Consider the following 26,825-nt stretch of genomic DNA (forward strand, 5'->3'; position numbering starts at 1 on the left):
CTATCTCTGTGAGTGGAGTAGTACTACTTATAACTAACAGATTTCCATTTACTACCAGAAATTCTGAATACACATGATTGATGAAAATCCCATTTGGACCCTAATTGTCCATTCTGTTGAGATATATCAGCATTCTTCATATACGAAGGTATTGTGGAAGTTAAAGGGTAGATATAAGGATTCAGAATAACTTTGAATGATGCAAGATCATATTTATTTTCTGCAATGAAATTTTGGGAATAGAACTTTTCTTATACTTTTTTATACTCATGTGAACTGACTGAAAAATAGATTTAGGCTAAATCTCTCTATAACAAATGCTAAGGAACTGTCCCAATTCATTTTTTCATAGGGCATGTTTATTGAATTAAACATAGCAATAATAAATATAATAAAGGTCTTTGGTCTGGAGCATAAAACTATATTTATCTTGGTCATATACCATTTTATATTCTTATATACAATTTAAATAAGATCTGAGTTAGCTCTGACACTTGGTATCTATATAGCTATCCATCACCAAGTCAATGAATCTTTTTGGGTCTCCATTTCCTCAAAAAGTAGTACTTGGGTAAAATACTACCATTTCCTATCTGTATGGCATTGGTCATGACACTTAACCTTTGCTTACCAGTAAAATAAAAGAGGTAAACTAATTAACATGTAAGATCCCTTCTCTCTCTCTCTCCATCCATGACTCTATGAAAGTAAAGGAGTTTACATACAATACGAACAAGTTTGTATTAAGGATAGTTAGATACTGAAGACAGATCAGACAAATATAGACAGAGAAATAGTCTGGCACATAAGACAGGGAGGCTGACATAAATGAAGTAAGGAGAACTTGGACACAATGAAGAATGGAATCAGAAGACTGAAAATGAGCATCATAGACAGTAACAAACCATCTCTGTTGGGGGAAAATGATCTTGCCAGATGTGTGGACATAGAATTTAATGACACACTGTGATAACAGTCTAATCTGTAAACTGGTAGCCCTAGCAGCTAGACCTTCTGGGGAACTTCTAAAAGGATTGAATCTACCGTCTTTATTTTTAAAGTGTAGAGGTGAAATGAATGGCAAATAGAGACTGTAGCACATCTGTCAGGTTGCAGTTGTGGTGAAAGAAAAGCAATCAGACCGTTATTATGTTAGTAGGACTATTGGAAAATTGTACTTGAAATTACAGGCATTATTTTGCACTGTTTTTTTTTTCCAAAAGTAAAAAATGAAAAAAGTCCCTGCTGTTATTGGCAATGTTCCCTAGAAACAAAGATATATTTGTTAGTATACTACTGAGCAGGTCTGCAATTTTCTCTCACTTCTTCTCCATCTTCATTTTCCCTAATAATTACTATAAATGAAGAAACTTCTGGTAGAGCTCTCTCTTTTTTTTTTCAAGTGGTATTTATAAAGGAGACATTGGTAATTTGATTTCTTTCTTTGTTAAGTGTGAAAAATATCATGTTACCATACTAACAGATTTAGGGCTTAAACATTGTGCAGGATTAAAATTCTACAAAAGTAATAACTAAACTAATTTTATCCAATGTGATTAGATATGCCTTTCGTGTTTCTCCAGTCTGTCTTATCTGACAATTACCTCCTTTTCTAGCTCCTGGGTTGTTCATAAAACAAAGAGGTCCAGAAAAAAACAACACATAAACATAAAACTCAGAAACTTGAATAGCAAGGAAGATCAATACAAAGAATAAGTAATTATGGTTAAAAATTTAACAGTGTTAAGAATATGATCTCCACTCTATTCAAACACATAATAGAATCACACAACATTTCTCATTAGTGGTCTACCTGACATTCTCATATTATGAGTATATTTGAATATTTCCTCATTAATTATTAAAATTTTAGCATCTTTCTTAATCAACTAAGTAGGTATAAAGCCCCTATCCAAAATTAGAAATATTATTATTTTTAAAAAACTGGAGAAACTTTCCTTCTAATATTTGACTTATATCCATATCTTTATTAAGATCCATATAATCTATGTATCTCTACAATTATAAAATCCAAATAATCTAACCTCTTGGAATTAAATGAATATTAAAGTTACTATGTAACAATTTGTTTACAATGAATTTATTAAAAATGCATAAATCATAATTCACAATATTTTAGCTATAAGAAAGATCACAATGTTCTTAAATCATTACTGTAAATGCAAGAGACCACTTTGGAAAGTACATTTCCTCCAGTCAGTTCAAAATTCAAAAATCCTCTTCATAAGGAAAAAGTTAAAATTGTTTCATAATAAAAGAAGATTCCCTCTATTTTCTCTCTCTTTTCCAAGACAAGAAAACTTTTTTTTTTTTAGCTTCTATGCTATTCTATTAACCTTTCACTCTTAAATTTCTCCCTAGACTCATTTATCATAAAATTCTCTTTATAATGCTTCTTTATTAAGTAAATAAGAAAAATGCTTTTCTTAATTCTCTTTCTGCCTTCTCTATAGGCAATTCCAAATCCTAAATGGCCCATTCCATTTGCAGCTTAAACTATAGTAATAGAAATTATAAGCTCTTTTGAAACAGAAATTACATAGTGATTTCAAAATGAACACCAAATTTATTTCTATATTCTGGACCATTCTCCTCTCCATACACACTACAGTTACCTAGAGGGCCTCAAGTTCAAAATTCCAAAATAAAATCTTTCTCTAAAGGCCTACTTCTCATTCTGATGTTATGATTTTTGTTGATGGCCCATTATTAAAAGTTTTCTATGTTAAAAATATTATATTTGAATCTTTTTTCTACTTTCATGTTCACTCAATTATTAAATATTGTTAACTCTTTACAATATCACTTGCATCCTTTTTTTCTTTCTATTCTCACAATCACTACCTTCATAAATGGCCCAATCCATTGCCATCTTACTAAACTACTCTGGTAGCCTCCTAATAAATCTTCCTACCTCCAATCTCTCTCGTATTCAATCAGTACATTAAAGCTGTTTTAGACTAATGTTCCTTACATATAGTCATTTTGTCATTGTTCTCCTCAATTGTAAAAGGGAAGAAAAAAAAAGAAAGTTACATGGTAACTTTATTATATATTTAGAAGGAATAGCAAGTTGTACATAATAGATTTGCAGTTTCATGTACAATATTTTTTCATATTCTATGTTATGGGAAATTGTTGTTTTGTTTCTTAAGTTCAGAATAAAATAAATAAAACTTTAAAAATTATATCTTGTCATCAACTGAGAAGAGTTCAGAATCTCTTGCCTGGTATTCAAAGTCTCCACAATCTGATGCTACCTTATTTATTGGTAAATTACTGACAAAATGACTAAGTTGAAGGGTGTCATTATTTTTTTTTAATTTTATTTTAATTTATTTTTGGTCTACTAGACTTACAATTTATTGGTATGGAAAGCTCCCAGTGAAGAAAGTCTCTATCAATATGGATCAGCATCTGCTCTGAAATTTTTGTCTTACAAATTGCTTTGGGATCCTGAAAGGCTAAAATATTTGTCCATGGTTACACCATACCCAGTAGAACTGAGACTTGAATTCTGATACTCCTGAATCCAGGATCAGATCAATAGCCATTATGCCATATTGTCTCTACCAACCAAAAATCTTCAAAAGTAGTCAACCAGAGTTTGACTAAAAATTTCACAAGAAGCAGCTCCTACAATCTCTAGATAAATTCCATTCCATTTTTGGATAGCACTAATTACTGGAAAATGTTTTCTTCCACTGAACCTAAATTATCAGCTTCTATCCAATTTTTCAAGTTTGTATGCAGGGGTTAAATAAGAAATAAATCAGATTCCTTTCCTACATGGTAGTCCTTTAAATTGAGGACATATTGACATCAGGAGCAGGAGATGATGACTCATAATATATGTTGCAAGATGTACTTTTGACCACTCTTCTCTGAATGGTCTTCCCATCTATAGGAATTCTTCATATAAAGTAGCACTCATCACTAAATACAATAATTTTAATATTTTATTTAAGATAGATTCTGATAAATTCTTACTTGCCATATTCTGAATTTTATTATTCTCATATTGCTGTCTAATGATAACAATAATAAGCACTTATACAAAGTGCTTTATAATTATTATCTCCTTTTCTCCACACTATAACTCTAAGAAGCAGATTCTTTCATTATCCTCATTTTACAGATGAGAAAAATGAGACAGAAAAAAAATTAAGTTACTTGACTGGGAATACACTGCCTCTATTTAAAGCAAGATTTTAATTCAAAAATTCCTAACTCCAGGACCAACACTCTATTCACTGGACCATCTAATCCTCCACACACTAAGTTTTACCAAATTGAAATGCCATTTGTCCAGTGCTTTTCTACCTCCATGCCTTTTCTCCCACTTTTCCCTTTACTTGAGTGCCTTCCCTCCTTTTCAACTCTTATTCACATATTCAATTTTAAAAGCCCAATTCAAATGATACCTCTTCTGCAAAGGCTTCCCTGACAACTTCAATCAGTAATAATGTTCCTTGCTGAAATCTATAAGCCTTTATTAATAAAATACTATGTGCAAGAAACCTTTGCTAGGTACTGCAGATACAAATACAAAATAAAACTATCCCTGCCCTCAAGGAGATTAAATTCTATCAAGAAAACATGTTTCTAATATCAGGAGATGAATTGTGGATATAATCTTTAAAAATGAGTTTATGACTATTTGATACACTGATTTTTTTAGGCATTTCTGAGACTAGTGCTACCTTCCATCTTGTCTTAAATGACCTTTTGATGAACATCTCCTCATCACTAGAATTTCTCCCCTATCTCCATCTCAATTCCAGGAATCACCACCCAGTAGTGAATATTCTCTCTTTTATTTAATTTTTTTGAGGACCTTTTTTTTTTCAGAAATGTGAAATACAAATTATCCAATGGGTACAACTTAATGGCTACTCTCTATACAAGGTACTGTCTTGAGTCCTGAAGTGATATAGTTAAATGTGTTATAGATCCTACTCTCAAAGAACTTAAAATCGAGTTAGAGGAGAGAAGGGAAATGTTTAAGTGATATTTAAGGTCCTTCCAACTTTCAAACTTATGATCCTGTAGACAAACAGATAAATGACTATTGGATAAGGGAAAACAAGAAATGAAATTAAGAGATCTAACTTAGGTGGAGCACTTTGTGAGAACTCTGAAAATAAAATATGCTATTTTCATCTTGGGGAAGATGAATAAAATTTTCACAGAGAAGGTGGAACATGAATTAGATTTTAAAAAAGGAAGCATTTCAAGAAACCAAAATTGAATGACTTAGTGATAGTATTTTAGACATGAAGAACAGTAGAAGGGTAGAAGACAGAATATGAAAGGAAGTCAGAGAAATATAGTTTGGTTAGAAAGAAGAGTGTATGAATGGGAGCATAAATCAATGAACAAGCATTTGAAAGTGCCACTAAGTGCCAAGTACTTTGCTAGTTTCTAAGGATACAAAAATAAAAGAGAAACACTCCTTATCTTTTAGTAGTATGAAATCTGGCTGGAAAGGTAGGCTGGAGACAAATTTTAGGTAGTTTTAAATGCTAGGATCAAAAATTTTTACTTCATAGGAAAAAGGGAAAATTACTGAATGTTTCTGACGATAGGAGTGCCATGTTTAGAGTAGTACATGACAGGCAATTATAGAATAGAAATGGGAAAAACCTAGAGGGAAAGAGACCACAAAGGAACATATTCTGGTAAACAAATTGGGAAGAGATGAGGTTCTAAAAAGGGGGGGATAACTCCAGTGAGAGTAGAGAGAATGAGATAGACCAAGAATTGTCACTAAGAGGGGAATATCAGGTCTTGGTAGCTATTAGATTATGTGTGATATAAGTTAAAGGAAAAATTAAACATGCATGCATTTTGATTTTTCTCCAGTGGGCACAGTATATATTAAGAAAGAATCTATGCAGTATTGTGCAGAATATCAGATTTGGAAGCAGAGAGCCTAGGTTTGAACCTTGCCTCTTCTAGTTGCTACTGTGAGCTGCAATTCTTCAGAGAAAAACTGCAAAATCATACAGTTTTATTATACAATCTCTAAGGACCCTTCCATTTCTAAATCTATAATTCTTACTCTAATACTTTATTATTATAATTAACTCATTTTAAGCCTGGGGCTGTGTAATGGTACCTGGGGCCCACATGGCTCCCTTTTCTGTTGCTTTAGGGAGTACAATCACAATTGCTTCAATCCCCAAGTTACAAAAATTCCAAACACTTGAGCAGAGTTTTGGCATTCTTCCTTAACATACATTTATATTTATCACTAGTTAATTCCTGGCCCTTTTGTGTTTGAAGCAAAATTTAACTTATTGAGAATGTTTGGGAAAAGAAGTAGCAGAGTATATTGCAGTATCTTAATAGACAAATACAGTCAGGGGAAGCAAGGGGAAGAAAACACTTCTTAGAATTTTCTTCAGTCATTGTGAAGGTCAGTATAACTGGTATTATTCCTCCAGTCTTTCTTTCTGAGATTACTGTAATGCCATTTATCCTTTCTGAATCTCCTTGTTCTCCACTAGAGATAAAGAATCTTGCTCCTTTCTCTGATTGTTATTGTTTATTCTTTGTAGTTCACATCATGAAGTAAGCTCCCAGATTTCTAGCTCCATACTTCTCCCATTAGGCTTTGAGACCCTCAAAATCTCTCCCTAGATCTGAAATAGCTCCTGCCTTTTTAAAAGATGTGAGCTCCTCAGTATATGACCAAATTTATCATCCTATCAGGAAAGATTTCCTATTGAACCATATTGAAATATTTTTTGCTGTATTCCAGGAAGTGGCCAAGTCTCATTGACCCCTGGTCCTTTCTGACCGATTAAATCAAATGTTTTTTACCTAACAAAAGTAATTACTTTTAAATGGGAGTAATCAATGGAAGGGGAAGCTTAGATGATTCAATGGATTGTACATTGGGCTTGAACCAGGAAGATTAATCTTCATGAATTCAAATCCAACCTCAGACACTTAGTAGCTGTGTAACTCCAAGCAAATTACATTACTTTGGTTGCCCCAATTTCCTCATCTATCAAATGATCTAGAGAAGAAAATGATTGATCAGTTACTACAGTATATTTAGAAAGGAAATCATAAATGGGTTGTGAAAAATCAGACATGATTGAGAAATAACAAAATCAATGCATCTTTATGCTACTTTTGCTCATCTTTTGGTGGTATTCTGAAAATATCTGCATCTCCTTTAAAAATCAGAAGTGCCAAGAAATAAAAAAATGATAGCAGCAATTATAACTGACAAAATTCAGAACCATTGTATGTCCTAAACATATGAAATTTAACACCAGCAAGGGATGAAGTATTCATATGCCTACAGGAAAGTCAGAAACATATCTGATCTTAAGCAAAACTCCATTTAGCTTTTAAGACGTTCAATAAAAACAACAGTTATAAACAAGCTTAAGCTTAGCTCATTCAAACTCAGGGAAAAAATACAAACTTGTTTCAAACATAATGCACCATCTGGCTTATGTCTAATACAAATCAGCAGAGACATAAGGAGCTAAAAAATGAGGCAACTGATAGCAACCACCATGACCACTATTGTTGATACTCACAGGAATCATCTAGGATTTCAATGCTATAAAGAACCTTTGGGATCATCCAGATCATTTTACACTTGGGAAAATTGAGGTCCAAAGGAAATAAGTGATTTGGCCAGTGTCACACTGCTGAGCTAGTAATAACAGATCAGTTCCAGGTCTTCTAAATCCTAGGCTTTTGTTTTTTTTTTTTTTTTTTTTTTTGTATTCTTTATTAACCACGTGTTCCCTTTTATCTATCTACTATCAAATAAAATAATATATGTAAAATACATTGTAAACCTTAAAGTGCTCTATAAATGTTAGTTATTATAAGAAGGAAATCTATTAAATTATATGTTTTATACTTTCTTTTTCTCCTATTCTCCTGCTCCTGTTCAACTTTATATTTCCTTCCTATGTCTTAGACCTGCCAAGAATGGCCATGGGAATGGCCCTTCAGAATATTTGAATTATCTCCTAGTACCAAGTTAGATATCTTTGAAAGCTCCTGTAGTTCACTAGAATACATATAATCTGAGGCTAAAATGTTTGAAAAGGAAAAGCCTCCGAATTTCCCATTTAAGTTTGTGTGTAAATATAGAGTGAGATTCAAAGTAGGACAACTACAGCTCCAAAACATAATAAGTAAAAAGTTAAATGGGTAGAGAGAAAATAAAGTGGAAAATAATCAAGGAAAATCTGTCACAGAATTTAAAGGCCTATATGTGTGTTTTATAGTGGTGGTAGACAGCAATAAAAATTTACATTTCAATTTTTACATGATTATTTTACAATTAATTTTAATAGCCCTTCCTGAATTTTATTTTATGATACAACTTGTTATTTCTTGGTAAAGCCATGGGGTAAATTAATCAGCTTATTGATGAAATGAATCGGCGATCAAGAGAGGATCAGATCTTTTATCTTTGTGCCAGAGCACAATACAACTCTCAAGATGAATATCTGCTTTTCTAAGGAAAGAATGTACCTTTGGATTGCTGATTAACTACTTCACTTTTCCCACAGTTGAAATAATGTTAAAAACATTCAGTTCATCTCTTTCCTCTCTTTCTTGTTCAGATTTCCCTCTCCCATAACCTTTTCTAGGTAAGCTCAGTTAATATATTTAATACCTCTATTCCATTGATGGCTATTATTTTTCCCATTCCATCCCCTTATTTATCTTTATCCCAGAAGTCATCGAGTGTATTTTCTGGATTTTTTAAACTGCAATTTTCACTTGTTGACTTTGACATTCAGACAAGAATAAAGCAAAACATTTTAATGAGGGAAAAACAATTTCCAGTGAAAACTAATAATAAGAATGTTTCTTCTCTTCCTCTCTCTTATCATATACCTCTTGCTATTGCTCTCTAACAGATATAGTTGAGGACAAATAAAATAAATATGCACCAATAGCCAGTAGTTCATGTGAAACCAGGGATTTTTCCTTGGAGAACAATCCTAAGCTTTTGCAATTTGTATTAAGTCTTGGAATTTCAAATATCGAATTTTAATTATATTTTTCATGTTACTGTTAAGTTTTGATATTATTACAAACTTTTGCTACTTAAATGTTGCTTCATTTGTTCAACTTTTTTTAAATAGTGAAGATGATAGTAATGAGAGAAGATTTATTGAGAGAAGAACTAGCTGTAAATTCAGTTTTATCTAAAGCAGCTTTTCTCCAATGACAACATCAAAAGTTTTTTAAAAAATCAACAGTGAGAAGGGACCTTTGAAGTAATCTAATAGAATTTCTCACTTTTCAAACAAGGAAACAAGCATCAAAAGAAGCATAAGACTTGGATCATAGGATTTCAATCAGGAAAAGAAGAAACTTTACCCAGGTTACACAGTTAAATAGCAATACCAAGACTTGTACATATGCCTCCTGACTACAAAGCTAGTACTCTTTCCTGTCACATTTAGCCAAAGGTCAATTATTTTATTTCTCATTATTCATTTTATTATATATTTATTATAATGTATTAATATAATTATTTAAAAAGTAAATTCATAATTTTCATAACAATTTTTAATTATTAATTATTGTATAGAATACCCAAAGAAATAATATTATCAATAGTGACTCAAGTCTAAAAGGGTGCTCACACTAGTTTACAAAAAAATAAAGTATGTATGGAATATGAATATAATGTAATATTACCAGTCTATAAAAAATTATGAGCAAGCTGATTTCAGAAAAGCCTGGATAGACATGAACTGATGCTAACTGAAGTGAGCAGAACCAAGAGAACATTGTACACAGCAACCATAAGACTACATGATGATTAGCTATGGCAGACTTATCTCTTTTCTAACAATGCAGTGATTCAAAGCAATTCCAATAGACTTGTGATGGAAAAACCCATGTGTATTCAGTGAGATGATTATGGAGACTGAATGTGGACCATGATATAGTATTTTCATCTTTGTTGTTGTTTATTTGTTTGTTTGCTTGGGGTTTTTTTCTTTATTATTTTTCCTTTTGATTTGATTTTCCTTGTGTAGCATGATATGTGTAGAAATAAGCTTAGAATAATTGCACATGTGTAAGCTAAACTGGATTACATACTGTCTGGAGGAGAAGGCAGGGAAAAGGAGGGAGAAAAATTTGGAACACAAGTTTTTGCAAGGGTGGACGTTGTAAATTATCTTTGCATATATTTTGATAAATTAAAAAAACTACTATTATTTTAAAAATTAAACTACAATATAGCACAATATAAGAATATGAATTCTTGGTCCCATGAAAAGAAGACCAATATGATCTTCTTTAGATGAGTGAAGATGGAAATAGTTTAATTTTCCTTTTCTAATATAGGCCAGGTTCTAGAAAATTAAAGTCAAGTAATATTTTATCATTCAACAAAAATATATTAAGCACTCACCATATGCAAAACACAATAGGGACTACAGTGTTAGATACAACAAAGTTTCTGCTCTCATGGTAATTTACAAAGTAGCAGGGAAGGTAATACATGGATGCAAAAAATTAAAATTGGAAGTGGTTTGTTCAGAGACTGTGCCAGTGTCTAGGACACTGCTACAGCCAGAATAGAACATAATAATATTATTTCTGAGTTTCTTTGTTCTAATGCTTCTTTGTTTCTTGTTTTTCTTATGTCCCTGTTTGGGCGCCATATGTTGTAATACAGGAGCCACCTGCCAGTGACTGCTGGAGGTCTAACTTACACCTGTAGAATGGATCTCTTCATATGAGAGGAACATAATGCAAGAAAACTGAGAGGCAGACACATTCTCTGACCTGTCCCTTCTTCCTTTTTGCCTCCAATTTATCTCCTTCCCAGTCCACAATCCTTGTGTCAGTAAAGGCTGCTTTGCAACTCCAAGTTTATGATTCACAACTGTGGAAGCTTTTGGAGAATTGACCTGCCCTTTCACCTAGGCATGGTGCTTAACACCCCTCTATATTTCTGCTCATTGCTTTGGGGCATATAAGGATAAAGCTCTGTCTACCATGAATTGTTCAAGGTCTAGTATTAGGTCACTCACAAGACTTGGATACATACCCTGGTGATTCAGTACCCCTTAAAAACAGGAATGAGATTTGAATTTTATGAAAATGCTTCCTCACATAAGGAATGGCATTGAGTGACCACCTAGATTTGGGCAAGTCACTCTTTGTTTTGTTTTGGCCAATGGACATTTATTAAGTGCTCACTATTGGCAGACATGCTGAATTGATATAAAATTATTGAATGAATCCAAGATTAGTATTAAATAGTTCCTTCAGATCTTCTCCATTGAGACTTTATCATTTCAGCCTTGTCTTGGGACCCAGAAGATGCTACTATAGGTGTTAACTATGGTTAACCACCAAACCTCTCCCTGTTGCCAGAGTGATCAAAAGCATCATCAGCTGCTTTTCAAAATTTTACTTTGCTTTACTTCTGAACCCACCACTTCTTTAAACTTCAACATTTTATGGTGAGAATAAATGTGGGGAAGATGTGTTGACAGTCTCTGATTAAGAGAGTTCATCTGCTAACTGGAGAAAGGAAGAAGGTGTAGGAATAAAGGATGGTAATAATGCACTTTACTAGCATTTCAAACAATAAGGCTGGAGAAAGCGGTATGATCAGAAGCCAGCAGTATACCATGTCTTCCTTCCTCTTCCTACCTCTCAAGTCCTATGTCTTTCTAGAGTTTGAACTCCCATGGTCGATTCAGGAAATCTCCTCTCATGCCTGCTCTTTTGTCCTTTTTCAACATCTTATTTAATGAGATTCAGAGTGTCTCCCCATGAGGAGTGCTTCAGTAATGGCTATAAGTCACAGTGTTCTCCTTTTGCCTTAGCCCTAAATTTTCAATTTCAGCAAGTAGTAAAATGTCATTTACTGTGGCATCTTCTGTCCATGATCATCTAGGTCAATATTCAAGACTGACTGATGGGGAATTACTCTTCAAATATAATTTACAGCAGCAAACATAATCTTGTATTTGATGAATGTAAAGATTTAAGATTTGGGCATAAGAATTTATTATTTGTTAAAAATTGCTGGGAAAACTAAGACATCACAGAATGACAGAAATTGGGCATAGATCAATATTTCACACCAATTATTAAGGTCAAATTAGTTAAATGATTTAGATGTCATGTAGAGAGAAAGATTACAAGAAAATTAGAACATGGATCATATTACATATACTTACAGATAGGTTTATGAATAAAGAAGAGATAGAGAGCAAAGTTAGGTATAAAATGTATAATTTTGATTACATTCATTTAAATAGTTTTTGTACAAGTAAAAGAAATCTAACCAAGATCAGAAAAAAGCAGAAAATTAGTATAAATTTTATATAAAGTTTCTCAGAATATTTTTTCAATCAAAAGCTTCAAAGTAAGTCTGTTTTCTAAATTGCCAAAAGTCAAAAACAGCTTACCTATTAAGTGATCTCTGGCTGATTGAAGAGAACCTGATGAGAAAAACCTCAGGCCATACACAGTATAACTGGGAGAATGCCTGGTTTTAGCAGCAATGTCAAGAAGCAAAATAAGTCCACAGAGAACACAAAAGTAGATGGGTCTACTGTATGTAATTATTTGGTTATGTCCCTAGAAAACAAACACAAAACTTCTGAAGACAAAATACAATATCCATTGTATTAACATAACAAAATCTAGAGAATGGGTGAACAAGTTAAAAAACACATAAAGTAAATTGTAGGAAAACATTCCCAAATATAATGGAATACACTGGATATGCTCAAGCTTCTCTTTATCAAGCCCATGGTAATCGATCCTGAAAATTTAATTACCTTCTATTGAGAAAAATTAGCTCTGGGGGGGTAAGAGGCGAAAAATTGGAACAAGAGGTTTGGCAATTGTTAATGCTGTAAAGTTACCCATGTATATATCCTGTAAATTAAAGGCTATTAAATAAAAAAAAAAAAAAAAAAAAAAAAAAAAAAAAGAGAAAAATTAGCTCTAACATCACTTTCCCCTTTTAGCTGTCATTTTAAGTGCAAAACTAATTCAAGTCATCATTTACTCTATGTTTTCACTTTGGTTCCACCTTGAATAAGATATGAAATTGTAATGTTGTAGATTTCAAATATCTGGGATTTCATGAAGATAGGCACTATTGTAGATTAAATATCTGAATAAAGTGAGTATGATTTATTGCAGCAATGATGACCAACTCTTTATCAAGTACTTTTTTTGAGAAATGCCAAATGCTAGTCAGACATCAGCTCCTGAACCTTCACAACATGGTCTTTGGAAAGGAGAAACAATTAGTCACATTACTCTTAAATAGATATCAAATGTGAAATTAATTTTCTAAGGACACTGAACAAGTTGATGGCAAAACTAAGAAAAGAATATGTTTCCCCAACCAGTTAATTAAAGGACTAACAAAGATTGGTTTAAGGGGCATTCCTAAAGTGACCAATAGTTAAAGGAAATACACTTTTCTGGCAGTATACTCAAGGACAAATAGGTTATATGATATTCCTGGATGATTTGAATATGATTAATCATGAAGATAGTGATATGACTTTAGATCTGATCTTTTTATAGCCTCGGCTTTTGCTTTTTTACATTTAAGTAATGTAATTTAAATGGCTACTCTTTCAAAAATGAAAATGCTTTTATTTTGAGTACCTTTTAATATGAGGGAAAAGATACATTGGTTAGATATTTGGGGATGTATTTGCCTCAATACTTTCCTGAAACTTACTAGCACATTCTAAAATTTTATTTTTGGTCCAACCAAGTCCATATTATTGGGTATTAATATATTTTGTTTGTATCTCAAAATCATGACACTGAAATACTACTTAATATAAGCACATTTTAATCTAAATATAAAAATGTTTCTTAGTATATACAAATATATTTATACTTTTGGCAAGAAAAGTTATCAAGTATTTTCTTCCATTAATTTTAGTTAGGAAATGCAATTTAAATGTCCATCATGCGAGAGGGGAAAATCTTGTTCTAATGATTTTTTAATATGAAAAATACACTGTCCTTAGAAGGTTGTAAATTTTTGGCATTAGGCCAAGGTAAGGCTTCTGCTATATTAGCACTAATCTGAAATTTCTTTTTAAAAATCCAATCAGGTCAAAGATTATCAAGCATAAGGATGCATTTCAAATTTATGAAATAAAAATTCAAGATTTAATTATCTAACATAGTACCTCATTATCCTGTTCATTTTTAACTTCATTCTCCCATACTGAGTTGTATCCCCAAACCATGCTAAATTAATTTCTAATGCATGGGCATTATAAAAGGCACTTTTATTTTCTCCAATCCTCAAGAACACAAACTAATAAAGTTTATTGGCTGTCTTATTGCATTTTTCATATATGTATGAATCATAAAAACCTTAGGGTTTATTTTTCATTTTTCAATAGAATTTCATGAATTTCCATGGAACAAGAGACCTATCAGGATATCTGAAAATGCATTGGAATGTTTCTTCTATGCTTTTAAAACTTCTTTCATATCTATCTTTGTTCAATAACATGCATGGAACACAAATTTTAATCATAATATATCAAACAGAGTAGACCTTTCTTGGAAAATTTCTGAGAGGTCATGGACAACAGTGACACAGAATGGGCCAGCAATAGATTGCAATCTCTGTCATTGGAGGAAACTCCCCAATCAATGAGATATAGATCCATTTCTGTATTTAAGTGCTTAAGAACTCCAATTTTCCATCATACCACCCTTCATATTAGATTTTAAAATCTAAGTCTTGTACAGAATGCAGCAAAAATATTGGTTGAGAAAGTTTTGCCAATAGCTACTCCCTTTCACACCTATGATGAATAGTATAGTATATGCATAGCAAATTTTAGAACAAGTTGATAAATTATTCTATTGTCTGTGGACCTCCTGCAGATTGAGTTAGCTGGTGGAAAACTTTATGCTTTATTTTCAAGACCGGAATAAAATAACAATTTCTGACTGAATATTTTCAAAGTTAAGGTGGTTAGCTTTCTCAGTAACTTTCATGGTTTAGACTGAGGGTGAATGAGTTGTATGTATGACCACAGTTCATCATTGCAAAAACTTTAATAACGCTCCTCTTTCTCTAGCCTCCTTTCCTAAGGACTGAAACCAATACAAAGCTTTGCCAAGAAGATTCTTGGCAGGAAGGAAGTCCCATGAATTCAGAAAGCCTGCAGCATATCAGAAACACAATCTCCTTTCCATCACCATGTTTGCCTTGTTACTAACACTCACTTGCTGGGTTGGGACTATGCTTAGGTTATAGAACATTTTAACCTATGGCCAATGTATTTGTGACTTGTGATTTTCCTTTAGATCATGTTCTTCTTACTTTCTATACTTTATCCTGGTCTATTTAAGTATTTAGCTTTTTGTGTCTGTTTGAAGAATCACTTTTATTATTAGTTTGCTCTATTCATAAACCTTGATTTCCCTTGAGTAGTAAGGACTTAGAGGAAAGAGATGAAATGGGAATAAAAGAGACCTAAGACTTCATTGGTATAAGGAAATCCCACATCTAAGAGAGGAAATGAACATGGGTTATCAACGTATTTTTTTTTACTGTATTCAAGAATAACTCCTGTTCCATAATTTCCAAAAAGCACTACATTGTGAGTACACAAGTGTGCCCCAGATCATTGCAGAGAAAACATGAGCAGAGTAAAGGAGATATAAAATTTTTATATTACTTAAGAATCAGTTGTATGAGAAAGTAGTAGACAGCTTCAAATTATTGACTTTCACTATCATCATGGAGACTCTAGTTTAGGAATCTCTCTTATTTATAAGATACTTTAAATTGTCAAAAGCACTTTCTTCACCACAATTCCTCACATATTAAATCTAGATAACATTTTGATTGTACAGATGAGCAAACTGTGGCTAAAGAAGGAAAACTATTTGTATCAAAGTCACAAAACTAGTTATTGGAAGAGCTGTGATCAATAACAAGCAGGAGAACATATGGAAGAAGGTATCTATGAGCAAGTAGATGTAAAACCACACCTTTTGAACGTTAAAGATAGTACAGTGGAAAAAGGGCTGGTTTCATAAATCCTTAGCTTAGTTAAGTAGCACAATGGATGCTAGAATTGGAAGCAGGAAGATCTGAGTTTAAATCCAGCTTCACACACACTTATTGGCTATGTGATATTGAGTAAATCACTTAATCTCTCTCAGCCTCCTCCTCTATAAAATGGGGATAATACTAACACCTAATTCTCAGAGTTATTGTGAAAATACAATGACAATGTTTAAAAGTGCTTTGCAAACCTTAATGCAATACATAAATAATAGCTATTATTATTACCATTACTCATGTGACCTTAACTCTAAAATAAGGAGGCTCAAACTAGGCCAACTCTAAAGCTCCTTCCAGCTCTGAATCTGTGACTTTATTAAATAGCACTTTAAAATATATATAAGTTCCAGCTGAAAGAACCAAAAGATTTCTAAAGGGAGATCACCGTGCTCCTTATTCTTAGGATGAAGAGATCCATTGTGTAGCACTTCAAAGCAGGGGTAGTGATGATTCATAGCCCTTCAGACAATCTTGCCTGTTTTTCTGGGTTGATCCTAAGAGAGGTAATCTTCTAGTTATTAGATTTAGGGAAAGGTCTATTTTGGGCTATTATGTGTGACCTAAGTGTAAATACCTTTCAAGATAATTTTTGTTATAATTAGGTAGAAAATGACAAAGCTAGAAGCAATTTGCATTTTATCTGATTCACATTTACTAAATTTCTCCACTAGGTGCTAGATGTTACAAGCTAAATAGAACATACAAAAGATGACCTCTACCCCCTAGAAATGCATAATATAGACAGACAGGATGATAAAGTTTCTTTGAAATATGCAGGAGGGAGCTCACAATTTTGCTTCTTTCTGGTTTATTGTTAGTTGTCCATGTGTATTAGTTCAATAGCACATTGATTAGAAAGACTAGTATAAAATTATTTTTGATTAAGGATGCAATAGAACTGTCTATACTGGCTATTAGCATTGAACCATGTGTGGATTTCTATGTTAAAATTCAGTGTTCCTTTTTGATGACAAAGAATTGAAAATTGAGGGGATACCTATCAATTGCAGAATAGCTTGTCATCTACAATTTTAATGGAATACTATTTTGTTATGATAAACATTTAGGACAGCTGGTGCAAAAAGCATTGTGGCTGGGATAATTCAGTTTAGATAAGACTTTGTCCTTCCTACTTTCGTGGAGTTTGTAAAACAAAAATAACTAGAATATATCTTATTACAAGAAAAAAACACATCAGAGAGTTGCAAAATGAAATGCTATGGAGTGAGAAAGGATGGGAAAAATGATAAAGGAAGACTTTATAGAAGAACTGGCTTTTGAATTAGGTTTTTAAAGATAGCTAGGAAGAACATTCTGGGCTTAGGAAAAAGCATGAAAAAGAGACAATTTGACCAAGATAAGAGAACTGCAAATTAAAACAGCTTTGTACTTTCACCTTTCACCCAGGAAAACAGTAAGGACTTAATTTTTTGTCTTTCAAATCAAGTCAACAAGTATCAATTAAGTACCTAATATGTGCCAGGCACTATGCTAAGTGTTGGGGGCATAAAAACAATCCCTACTTTTATATATATATATATATATATATATATATATATATATATATATATACATATATATGTGTATATGCATATATGATGAGCAGCATGTTTTCAGAAAAACCTGGGAAAACTTACATGCACTAATGCAAAGAAAAAGTGAACAGAACCAGGAAAACATCCTACAAAGTAATAGCAATATTGTATGATGCTCAATTGTGACTGACTTAGCTATACGTAGCAATACAAAATCCAAGATAATTTTCAAGGGCCTCTGTCAAAAAATGCTGTCTACTTCCAGAGAAAAAATTGATGAAATCTGAATGTATATTGCAGAATGTTGTTTTTAAACTTTATTTTTCTTGGGATTTTTACTACAAGGTAAAATATTTATCAAATTGCAATGGAGGAGGAAGCAATTTGGAACCCAAAATTGTAAAAAACAAAAAACAAAAGTTAAAAAATTTTACATGTAGTTGAAAAAATAAAATATTAAAATTAAACAACAACAATAAAAACTGATGCCCTAGCCTGATTTCTTACAAGCCTGGACTTTTTTCAGTTTTTATTTCCTTTTAAAAGCCTATTTTGCACTAAGCCTATTAGCATGTTTCTGATTGATTCTAAGTTTAATGCTGAAAACTCTGGACTATAATGACCAGTCCACCAGAATTTCATTTTTATTTTCCTTTCATTTTTAAGATTTTGTTCATCTATTGCCTACTAGCCTCCTGAAAAGAAGTGGGAAAAAATCAATCACCCTAAAGAAAATAAAGGCTGATCTCAATTGGTTTGCATGCAACTAAGCAGTGTTATAAAAAGAAAAAAAAAGCCAAACTAGGTTCATTTTATGTGTTATATGAGAGAAAAGGGACAAGTGTAGCATAATGAATGGAATAAAGTTAGGAAAGATGGAGTTTAAATCCTTTTTAGCCCAGCAATAGCAAATCTGAATTCAATGACTTTAAAGGTCTATTTTAGCTTTCCATCTGTCATCTTTATTTATTTATTTATTTTTATTTTTTTTGCTAAGGCAATTGGGGTTAAGTGACTTGCCCAGGGTCACGCAGCTAGGAAGTGTTAAGTGTTTGAAGTCAGATTTGAACTCAGGTCCTCCTGACTTCAGGGCTGATGCTCTACCCACTGTCCCACCTAGCTGCCCCTGTCTGTTATCTTTTTAATCAAAAAGACCATGGTTTAGTTGCAACACCTCCTCTAATTTAACTTTAGTCATTTCAATACTCCCTGATTTGCTTTCCTCTCCTCTAAAACAGAGACTGCTTTCCAATGTCTGTTCATTAGTTTATTGAGATTTGACCAGTTTACTTTTATAATATTCTCACTTGCTCATATTATAAAAAAGGAAATACCTTTCATGGAACTATCATTTCCTGGAAAGAACTAATAAATAACTAGCAACTCAGATCAGTAATGAATCAATCTACTGAAAACTAAGCACAAAGTCAATTAATTACTGTGCTGAAAATTATGTCATGTTAGATATGCAACATGACATGTCACAGAGGGCTTAATTTCTTTCCTTCTGTGCATCAACTCATACAAAAAAAGCAAAAATAGCCTAAATGATTTAAGGCTGGGTATAATTATTTCTATTTCATGATATTACAGGAGTAGTGAAGTATACTACAAACCTCTCAAACAAAGTTGGGTATACTAATTATTCATTTACACCAATATGTTCTTTGATATAATAAACCATTGTTCTTTGAATCAATATACTGAGTGTATTTCCCCCCCACACCTTTTTTCAGAGATTGGTGAATATAGATATGATACACTATAAGTAATAATGAGCTTGGCTGATGAGCCAATTTTGTTGAACTATTTTTTTCTTTTCCTTATATTTTTTCCTTGTAATATAAAGGATGATTCTCTAGATGTAGAATGGGAAAGATATATTAGGAAATTAAGATAATATTTTTAAAGGATATAAATAACTTAAACGATTAAAAATAATTTTAAGAAAAAAAGTAGTACATTCAGTAAATGTGTAGTTTAGTTGTTAATAAAACCATATTTCATATATTAAATTTCTTCCCTCAAGTCATCCCTAGCGGTGACACTAACTCCTGTGTGATCTTTCAAGAAATGAGAACTCACTGAGGCAGAATAATGGGTAATTTGGGACTTACAGTTGGCTTGAGTGATGAATTTCAGAAATGCATATCTCTACCCAGTTCTACCTCACCCAGATTTCTGGTGATAATCACAACAATCCATTCTTAAGACCCTAATTATGCTGCTTCTGCTTGTCTTGACATTCAGTCTCTAGGATAAAAGGAGTTGTATTATATGTAAACCAATTATAGAGGGCAGATGAATTTAACAAGAAGGAAACATATGTCATGTGATCATCCAATCATATGTTTTCCTTAATTACAATGAGAGAAACATTAGTTATAGCAGATTTAAAATCAATTCCAAATCCTAGTGATGAGTTTTAAAAGCAAAATAGAGAGTGGATCATGCTTTAATTTAGAATGGTTATTCCATGGACTCATGGAAATGAAGGATAACAAAAGAGGAGAGGAGGGAGATTGTTTAAATAGTAGAGATTTTGAACTGCCCATTTGCCTGACTCAAAGGCATTTGGACAGTGAGTTAGCTGGGTTGGGAATATGACAAGCTATATTCCATAGCATATACCATAAGATTTCTCATGAAAACAAAAGATTACATAATTAAAGGGAAAAATTAGCTTAAATTAGCATGCAGTTGAATTCTATGCAATTGCGTTTAGATAACTCCATTATCATCCATTACAATGGGTACAGTAATAATTACCTCATAAGATTATTGTGAAGATTAAATGAGACACTTGAAATTGCTTTGAAAAGTATAATATTCAGGTCATTCATTGTTATCATTATTGATTTATCATAATGAATATTATACAACCATATTATTACATATATTGGTATAGTAATTTATAGCACTTAGCATAAAGTGCCTGGCACCAACTGAGTCATAGCCCCATTTCATTTGGGCAAGCAGGAAAATATGGGAAGATCTTGGGGCAGTTAAATATAAATGGGGAAGAATCAAGTTTCACCCATCCATCCATCCATCCATCCATTCATCCATTTTCCAAACAAACGAAGCTTTGTATGTAGTAGATTCATCAAATATTTGTTGAATGACTGGAAGAGCCTGAGCATATCCCAGAGGGCCCCCTTTTATTTGACATCATCAGCACCTTTTGACATAATCACATTCTACAAGGTGAATTTTTTTTTATTTTCTCTCAGAACAAATGAAGAAGACAAATTACTTGCCTGTGTTTTGACACTTACATGTATTGGTGAGGCAGGGTCAGGCTGAACACTCTAAAACACAAATCAGAAGTGTCAGTGAGATCATTTGATGTTTTAAATTACATACATGTACAAATACATGGGTTTGATAAGAAATAGTTTAGGTCTTTCTTACCTTTAAAAGGGAATACTGGCAACTGGCCATAACAAGGCAGAAGAGCAGGAGCCATATGTCTTTGCAGAAGCCTTGGTTCAATGTCAGAAATCCAAGCAGAGACACCAGGATGATGAGCAAAACAGCAAATACATTTTCCTTAATGTCCTCAGTTCTATGGAAAGAGAAAATAAGGGGAAATGTTAAACTTCTTTTTCTTAAATAGAGGAAAACTCTATGTTTCTGAAGAAACCAACCATCAATTTTTTTTTATTCTTTAAATAAAATTTTAAGTTCTATAAAGGAAGGAAATAATCTGTGACCTATTAGGGTCCAGTCACTGTGTGCTAAGCATTTTACAGTTGTTATCTTATTTGATCCTCACAATAACATAAGGATGGGTGTTATTATCATTTCCATTTAAGAGAGAAAGAAATTGAGACTGACAGAGCTAAGTGAATTGGCTGGAGTCACACAACAAAATAAATGCTTGCATCTAGTTTTGAACTCAGATCTTTCTGATTACAGCTTCAGCACTCTCTCCACTGCATGATCTAGCTACCTTATAACTAGCCAGAAATTTTAATCTCTTTGATGAGAGAGATGCAGAGAAAGGCAGCGACAGAGAGAGACAGAGGAGAAAGGGGAGAAAGAGGGAGGTAAGGAAAGAGAGAGAAGAGAAAGAGGAGAGAGAAAAGATAGAAGAAAGAAAGAGACACACACAGAGAGATAAAGACAGAGACAGAGCAACAGAGAGACAAGGAGAGGGAGAAAGACAAAGACAGAAAGGCACAAACAGAAAAACAGAAACAGAGACAGAGACAATCTTATCTTATCATTACAATTTATTATCAACAGTAGCATTAATACTATGAAGATAATGTGAAATTCCTGGAAAATAGAAATGACTCTCAAGTAAAGCTGAGAAAAGATAGATAGCTTATATGGTGACAGGAAATTCCCTAAACTTTATTTAAAGCAATAGTAATTCCAATATACATAATACTAACCCTAATCTTAAATGTGCTCCTGACTAACTTTAACCCTAACCCTAACCTTAACCTTAATAATTAAGCATGTCTCAATTGAGAATAATATATTTTAAAATTATTTATAATTCTTCAAAAGAAATTTTCAGGGGGAAAAAATCAAGAAATGGATAAGTACATTGATACTTTGGTACAGCCAATATTTAATCAGTTGGGAAGGAGTAAAAGGCTGCCATCGGTTGAATGACACCAGATGACCAAATGCATTAGAATGGGTTGAAATAATTAGACTTCTGCACCTCTGTATACCCGTGAAGGAGACTAGTAGGAACTTTGCAACAATTGCTTTGGGAGCATTTTAAGAAGACAGAGCCTTTGAACCTATATCACAAGCCAGTGAAGTATGAGCAGCTGAGGAAGTGTCACATTTCTCATACCCCTGCATCCCCTTTAAAACATTAGCCCTGTCTTGAACAGGGTGGACTAGTAAGAATGTATCCCAGCTGGAACTTCAGAGAGAATAGACTAGATACATTGAGGAAAAACAGCTTCAGTTAGCATGATTTATCTCTTTGGGGCAGAGAGACATGTTGTTTCCAGACATATACAAATATCTTGACCCTCTGAGACCAGCAGAGAGCTACATTCTAACTCAGGAGGATTACTATCATAGATAAAATGACTTCTCAAAGCAGTAGCTGTGTTATTCATTGGCCATATGGGTTCTTTAAGCCTGAGCTCACTTTCCTCTGGATTATATATGCACTTGCAAAAAGTACATCACAGATTTTTTTTTTTTTTGGTAAGGAGAGGGTTTTTGTACCAATAGTCTTATTACACTATCTCAATAAGTATCCTTCTCTGAAAGTTAAGTTTGGGTGACTTTTAACTAATAGGAAACACACTATTGCAGGCTAATGATAGTAATCCCAACTTCTCTCTATTGACCTAGCCTATCATTCAGGTAGTTGCAGGTCTATATGCAATTAATTCTGCCTATATCTTGTTTATACGTAGTTATCTATATGGTGTTTCTCTCATTTGATTATAAATACCTTGAAAACAGTGTCTGTTTTCACCTTTCTTCATATCTTCAGTTCTTTAGCCCAGTGCCTGGCAAGCACAAGGCACTTAATAAAATGCTGCTTGATTTGACTGTCTCAAAATCCAGCATTCTTTCCACTATACTACCTTGAGTAAAGCTAGAAAAGTTAAAACATTTAAAATTCTGTTTTATAATATTTTTATTTTTAACAGTTAAGTTTCAGATTTTAAATTTTTGAACAAAATGTGTCCTTTTAACTTTGACCATTTAAAAATGGACTTAGAAAACACATAACAATGTTTATATGGGTGAAATATCAGGGCTGATATCAATATTGAAAAAAATAAAATTAATAATATGTTTATATGAAATGTTCAAGCAAAATGTATGATCTTGGATTATTAAGTGTTAAACATTCCTTTTAAGTGAGTATCCCTCAGGAAACTAGTGTTGCTAAAAAGGTCATTATCATTCTATTTTATGACATTTCAGTACCGATATTTACCATCCTAATTTTGTAGTACTATGGTTTTTAAGTATATGATCACACAATTAAATTACTCTGAAAAGGATAGTCACTGGGGGACATGATACAATTGAACAAGCATTCAGTTTTTACTGCATTGTCTCCTGCTTGGTATTTAACTATGAAATCTTATCAGTTCACTAGATAGGTTTGGTAATAGCACCACACCTTTGTAAAACAGTATTATAATTGGGAAATCAATTCATCCATAATATTTATCTTTACCTTTGTATTACTACCCTTTCTGCCCTTTGCTGTGAATAAGAAAATTAGTTGAAACACTATGGTATTTCCAACTCTACTCTAAATCATCACCATCATTATTAGAAACTAAACTGGGAACTACATGAGGAGCTAAAGACTGATCTAGCAAAATCTTCCAAAAAAATCAAGAGGAAACCTCACTAACTGGCTGATTTATAGAATACTTTCTCCAGACTCAAAGCCTTTTGCCTTTTTTTCTGCAGTATAGATGAAAAGTTTGTTATTGTTGATTCTACTCCTCCTTTTCTTCTTCCAGATCTTCCTTCTCCCTCTTTTTCATTATCATAATCAAGAATTATTTGTTAAATGCTAATTATATGACACACTATGCTAATCAATCTTGCTCTCCCCCAACAGGCAAAGGGCACTCTCTAACCCTAAGAATTCATATTCTAATAAGTGAGATAATATGCAGCAAGTTGAATATCAAAGATATATACAGTGTAAATGAAAAGTAGTATTAAGAGGAAAGACAATATGTAAATAACTATATCCATACAAGACAACTGTCTATCCACTTCCCACTTTGCTCTTTAGGTTAGATAAAGGAAAGGAGAAAAGATGAACCAATGGGGAAAAGGAAAAAGGAAAATTTTAGAGTAATTTCATCTTGTTTTCTCAAAAGTGAGACAACAAATTTAAGGCTGCCCCTGCCACATCTCCAATTGCCATAATACTTCCCTTTGTCCCCAGGTCTCCTCTTCCCACTCCCCATGTCAAGCACTTTTCTTTACTATGATGCTTTAGGGCTGCCAAATATTTTTGCAAAAAAAATATGTGCAACCCTCTTCAAGGCTGCAGTAGATCTATGTTAGCACAGACTCAGAAACTGAACTCAGAATTACATGAAGCAGCAGACTGATCTAGCAAATGCTCAGAACAGCTAAGGGGAAACCTTACAATCTGACTGATTTATATAGTGCCTTTCTTCAAGCCACTTGAAATCCTATGCTTTCTTTTAGGGAAATTGAAGCCAAAAAGGCATAACATGATTCTTTTTGATCAGAAAGTACTATAGAATATCATTGACAGACCAAACCACATTACCTTAATATAATTCTAGAAAGTCCCATTCCCAAATGTATGGCACTAATTGCTAAACCACATTATTTCTTAAACTTTCATGATCTTTTTTTCTAAGTTTTGAGTTTTTGGCAAAGGAGGCATATACTTTTCAAACATTCCTGGGTTTCCCAGGAGCATCTCATACTCTTCCTTTAAATAGGGTGCAATTCAATATCACTTACTAGATACTTCTGTTGTACATCAATATGAGCAGGGACTTACCGATCCAGCAGTGCTAACAAAGTAAGTCGATCATACCAGACTTTAATCCACTTGCCAGGAAAAATGATAAATTTGTAAAACTGTTCTCGGTTAAATTTTTTGGGAGCTGAGGAGCATGAAGATTCTTCCAGGTCTTGACTCAGATGCTTAAATAGAGAAGAAACAATAAAGAGAAGGATTCACATTGCCATATTATTGTTTTGAGCAGAAATTGAAACTTCAAAATATAAAAACAGATGTTCAGTTTCAGAGGTTTTTGTGAATATGTTCTCATAAAATGGATAAGATAAGATAGAGGTTCTAATTGATGGTAGAATGATTCTTACCAAGGCAAATGATTTTTGTAGACCTAATGATATATTCCTGAAATTATGCCAATAATTTATCTCATCATATTTATCTCATACAACTGTTAATTAAAGACAGAAACTACAAACAAAAACAATTTTGTATAACATGAGAATTTGGCAACATAATCTTTTAATAGGATTTGTTTAGAAATGTAGGCAGATATCTAATTGATCTTTTAAGGATCTTTGATTTTGTCAGTATAAGTACTATCCCCAACAAACCTTTCCAGGAATTGGGTATTGCTGGTATATCCTTCAAGAATCCAGTGTTAGCCACACACCAAATCAGCCATTACTATAAAAATTAAGTTGATGTTTGGTGGAAATAATAGAAAACTTTGAAGTTTTGGAAATTATTTAATTGATACATAATATCAATTATTGGAATTTGGAATTATTGAAATAATGGAAAATTGTTTAATTGATACATAATCCATAAACAAACATTTATTTATTCAGTGTTTTCTATGTTTCAGGTACTAAGTACTGGGAACACAAATACAAAAATTAGGACAGCCCTTATTCAAAGAACTTAAATTCCTTGGAACTTCAAGGAACTTACATTTCATTGAGAGATTACAATATATTTTAACTCATAAGTAAACTTAAGACAGAACCAAACAAATACATGAAAATGTGACAAATTACACATATATAGTACCTTAAGTTTGAAAATTTGTTTCTTTGCTACAAGTAGAAAGTAAAAATACTAATCTCTCTTCTGAGCTGTAATAATCAACCATCCCCAACTATCTACTGGACATTTTGAAATTGATAACCAATAAGCTTCTCAAATTCAACACATCTCAAATAAAACTCATTATCTCTCCTCTCTTCTTAACTATTTTATAATTTTCCCATTCTTAGACACAATATTGATGTCATCATTCACTCCCCACTTTCATTTCTCATATCTGATATATTGCCAAATCTTGTCATTTCTACCTTCTCTCACATACACTTCTTTCTCTACATTCACACATTTACTACCACAGTTCAGGCCCTCATCACCACTCCCCTGGAAAGCAACTTACCTTCTTACCAGTCTCCTTCAGTAGCAAAGGAAGGGGAAATAAGCATTTATGAAACACCTACTATTGATAGACACTGTGCTAAGCATCTTATAAAATTTTTATTTTCACAATAATCCTGGGAGGTAGATGCTATCACCATCTCCATTTTACAGTTGAGGAAACTGAGGCATATGAGTATCTGCTCAGGTTCACATAGCCAAGAAGTGTCTGAGACTATATTAGAACTCAGGACTTCTTGACTCAGTTCAGTGCCCATTGAACGATCTCTGGGACTGT

The 26,825-nt window shown here is 32.8% G+C and overlaps 1 protein-coding gene across 4 annotated transcripts in view; it reads right to left on the reverse strand.

Moving 5' to 3' along the window:
- PCNX2 (pecanex 2) overlaps positions 1 to 26,825 on the reverse strand; it is a 357,972-nt gene that overhangs the window by 242,041 nt on the left and 89,106 nt on the right. For 2 of the 4 annotated variants that reach the window (XM_031966916.1, XM_031966915.1), the window contains exons 10-14: positions 26,550 to 26,564; positions 25,166 to 25,311; positions 21,076 to 21,229; positions 20,940 to 20,972; positions 12,462 to 12,633 (exon numbers count right to left, since the gene is read on the reverse strand). In XM_031966916.1, coding sequence (XP_031822776.1) covers positions 12,462 to 12,633; positions 20,940 to 20,972; positions 21,076 to 21,229; positions 25,166 to 25,311; positions 26,550 to 26,564 — 520 coding nt within the window. The remainder of the gene's footprint in view (positions 1 to 12,461; positions 12,634 to 20,939; positions 20,973 to 21,075; positions 21,230 to 25,165; positions 25,312 to 26,549; positions 26,565 to 26,825) is intronic. The other 2 variants (XM_031966919.1, XM_031966917.1) reach the window with 1 other exon arrangement.

Source organism: Sarcophilus harrisii, chromosome 4, assembly GCF_902635505.1.
Source record: "Sarcophilus harrisii chromosome 4, mSarHar1.11, whole genome shotgun sequence".
Taxonomy (NCBI): domain Eukaryota; kingdom Metazoa; phylum Chordata; class Mammalia; order Dasyuromorphia; family Dasyuridae; genus Sarcophilus; species Sarcophilus harrisii.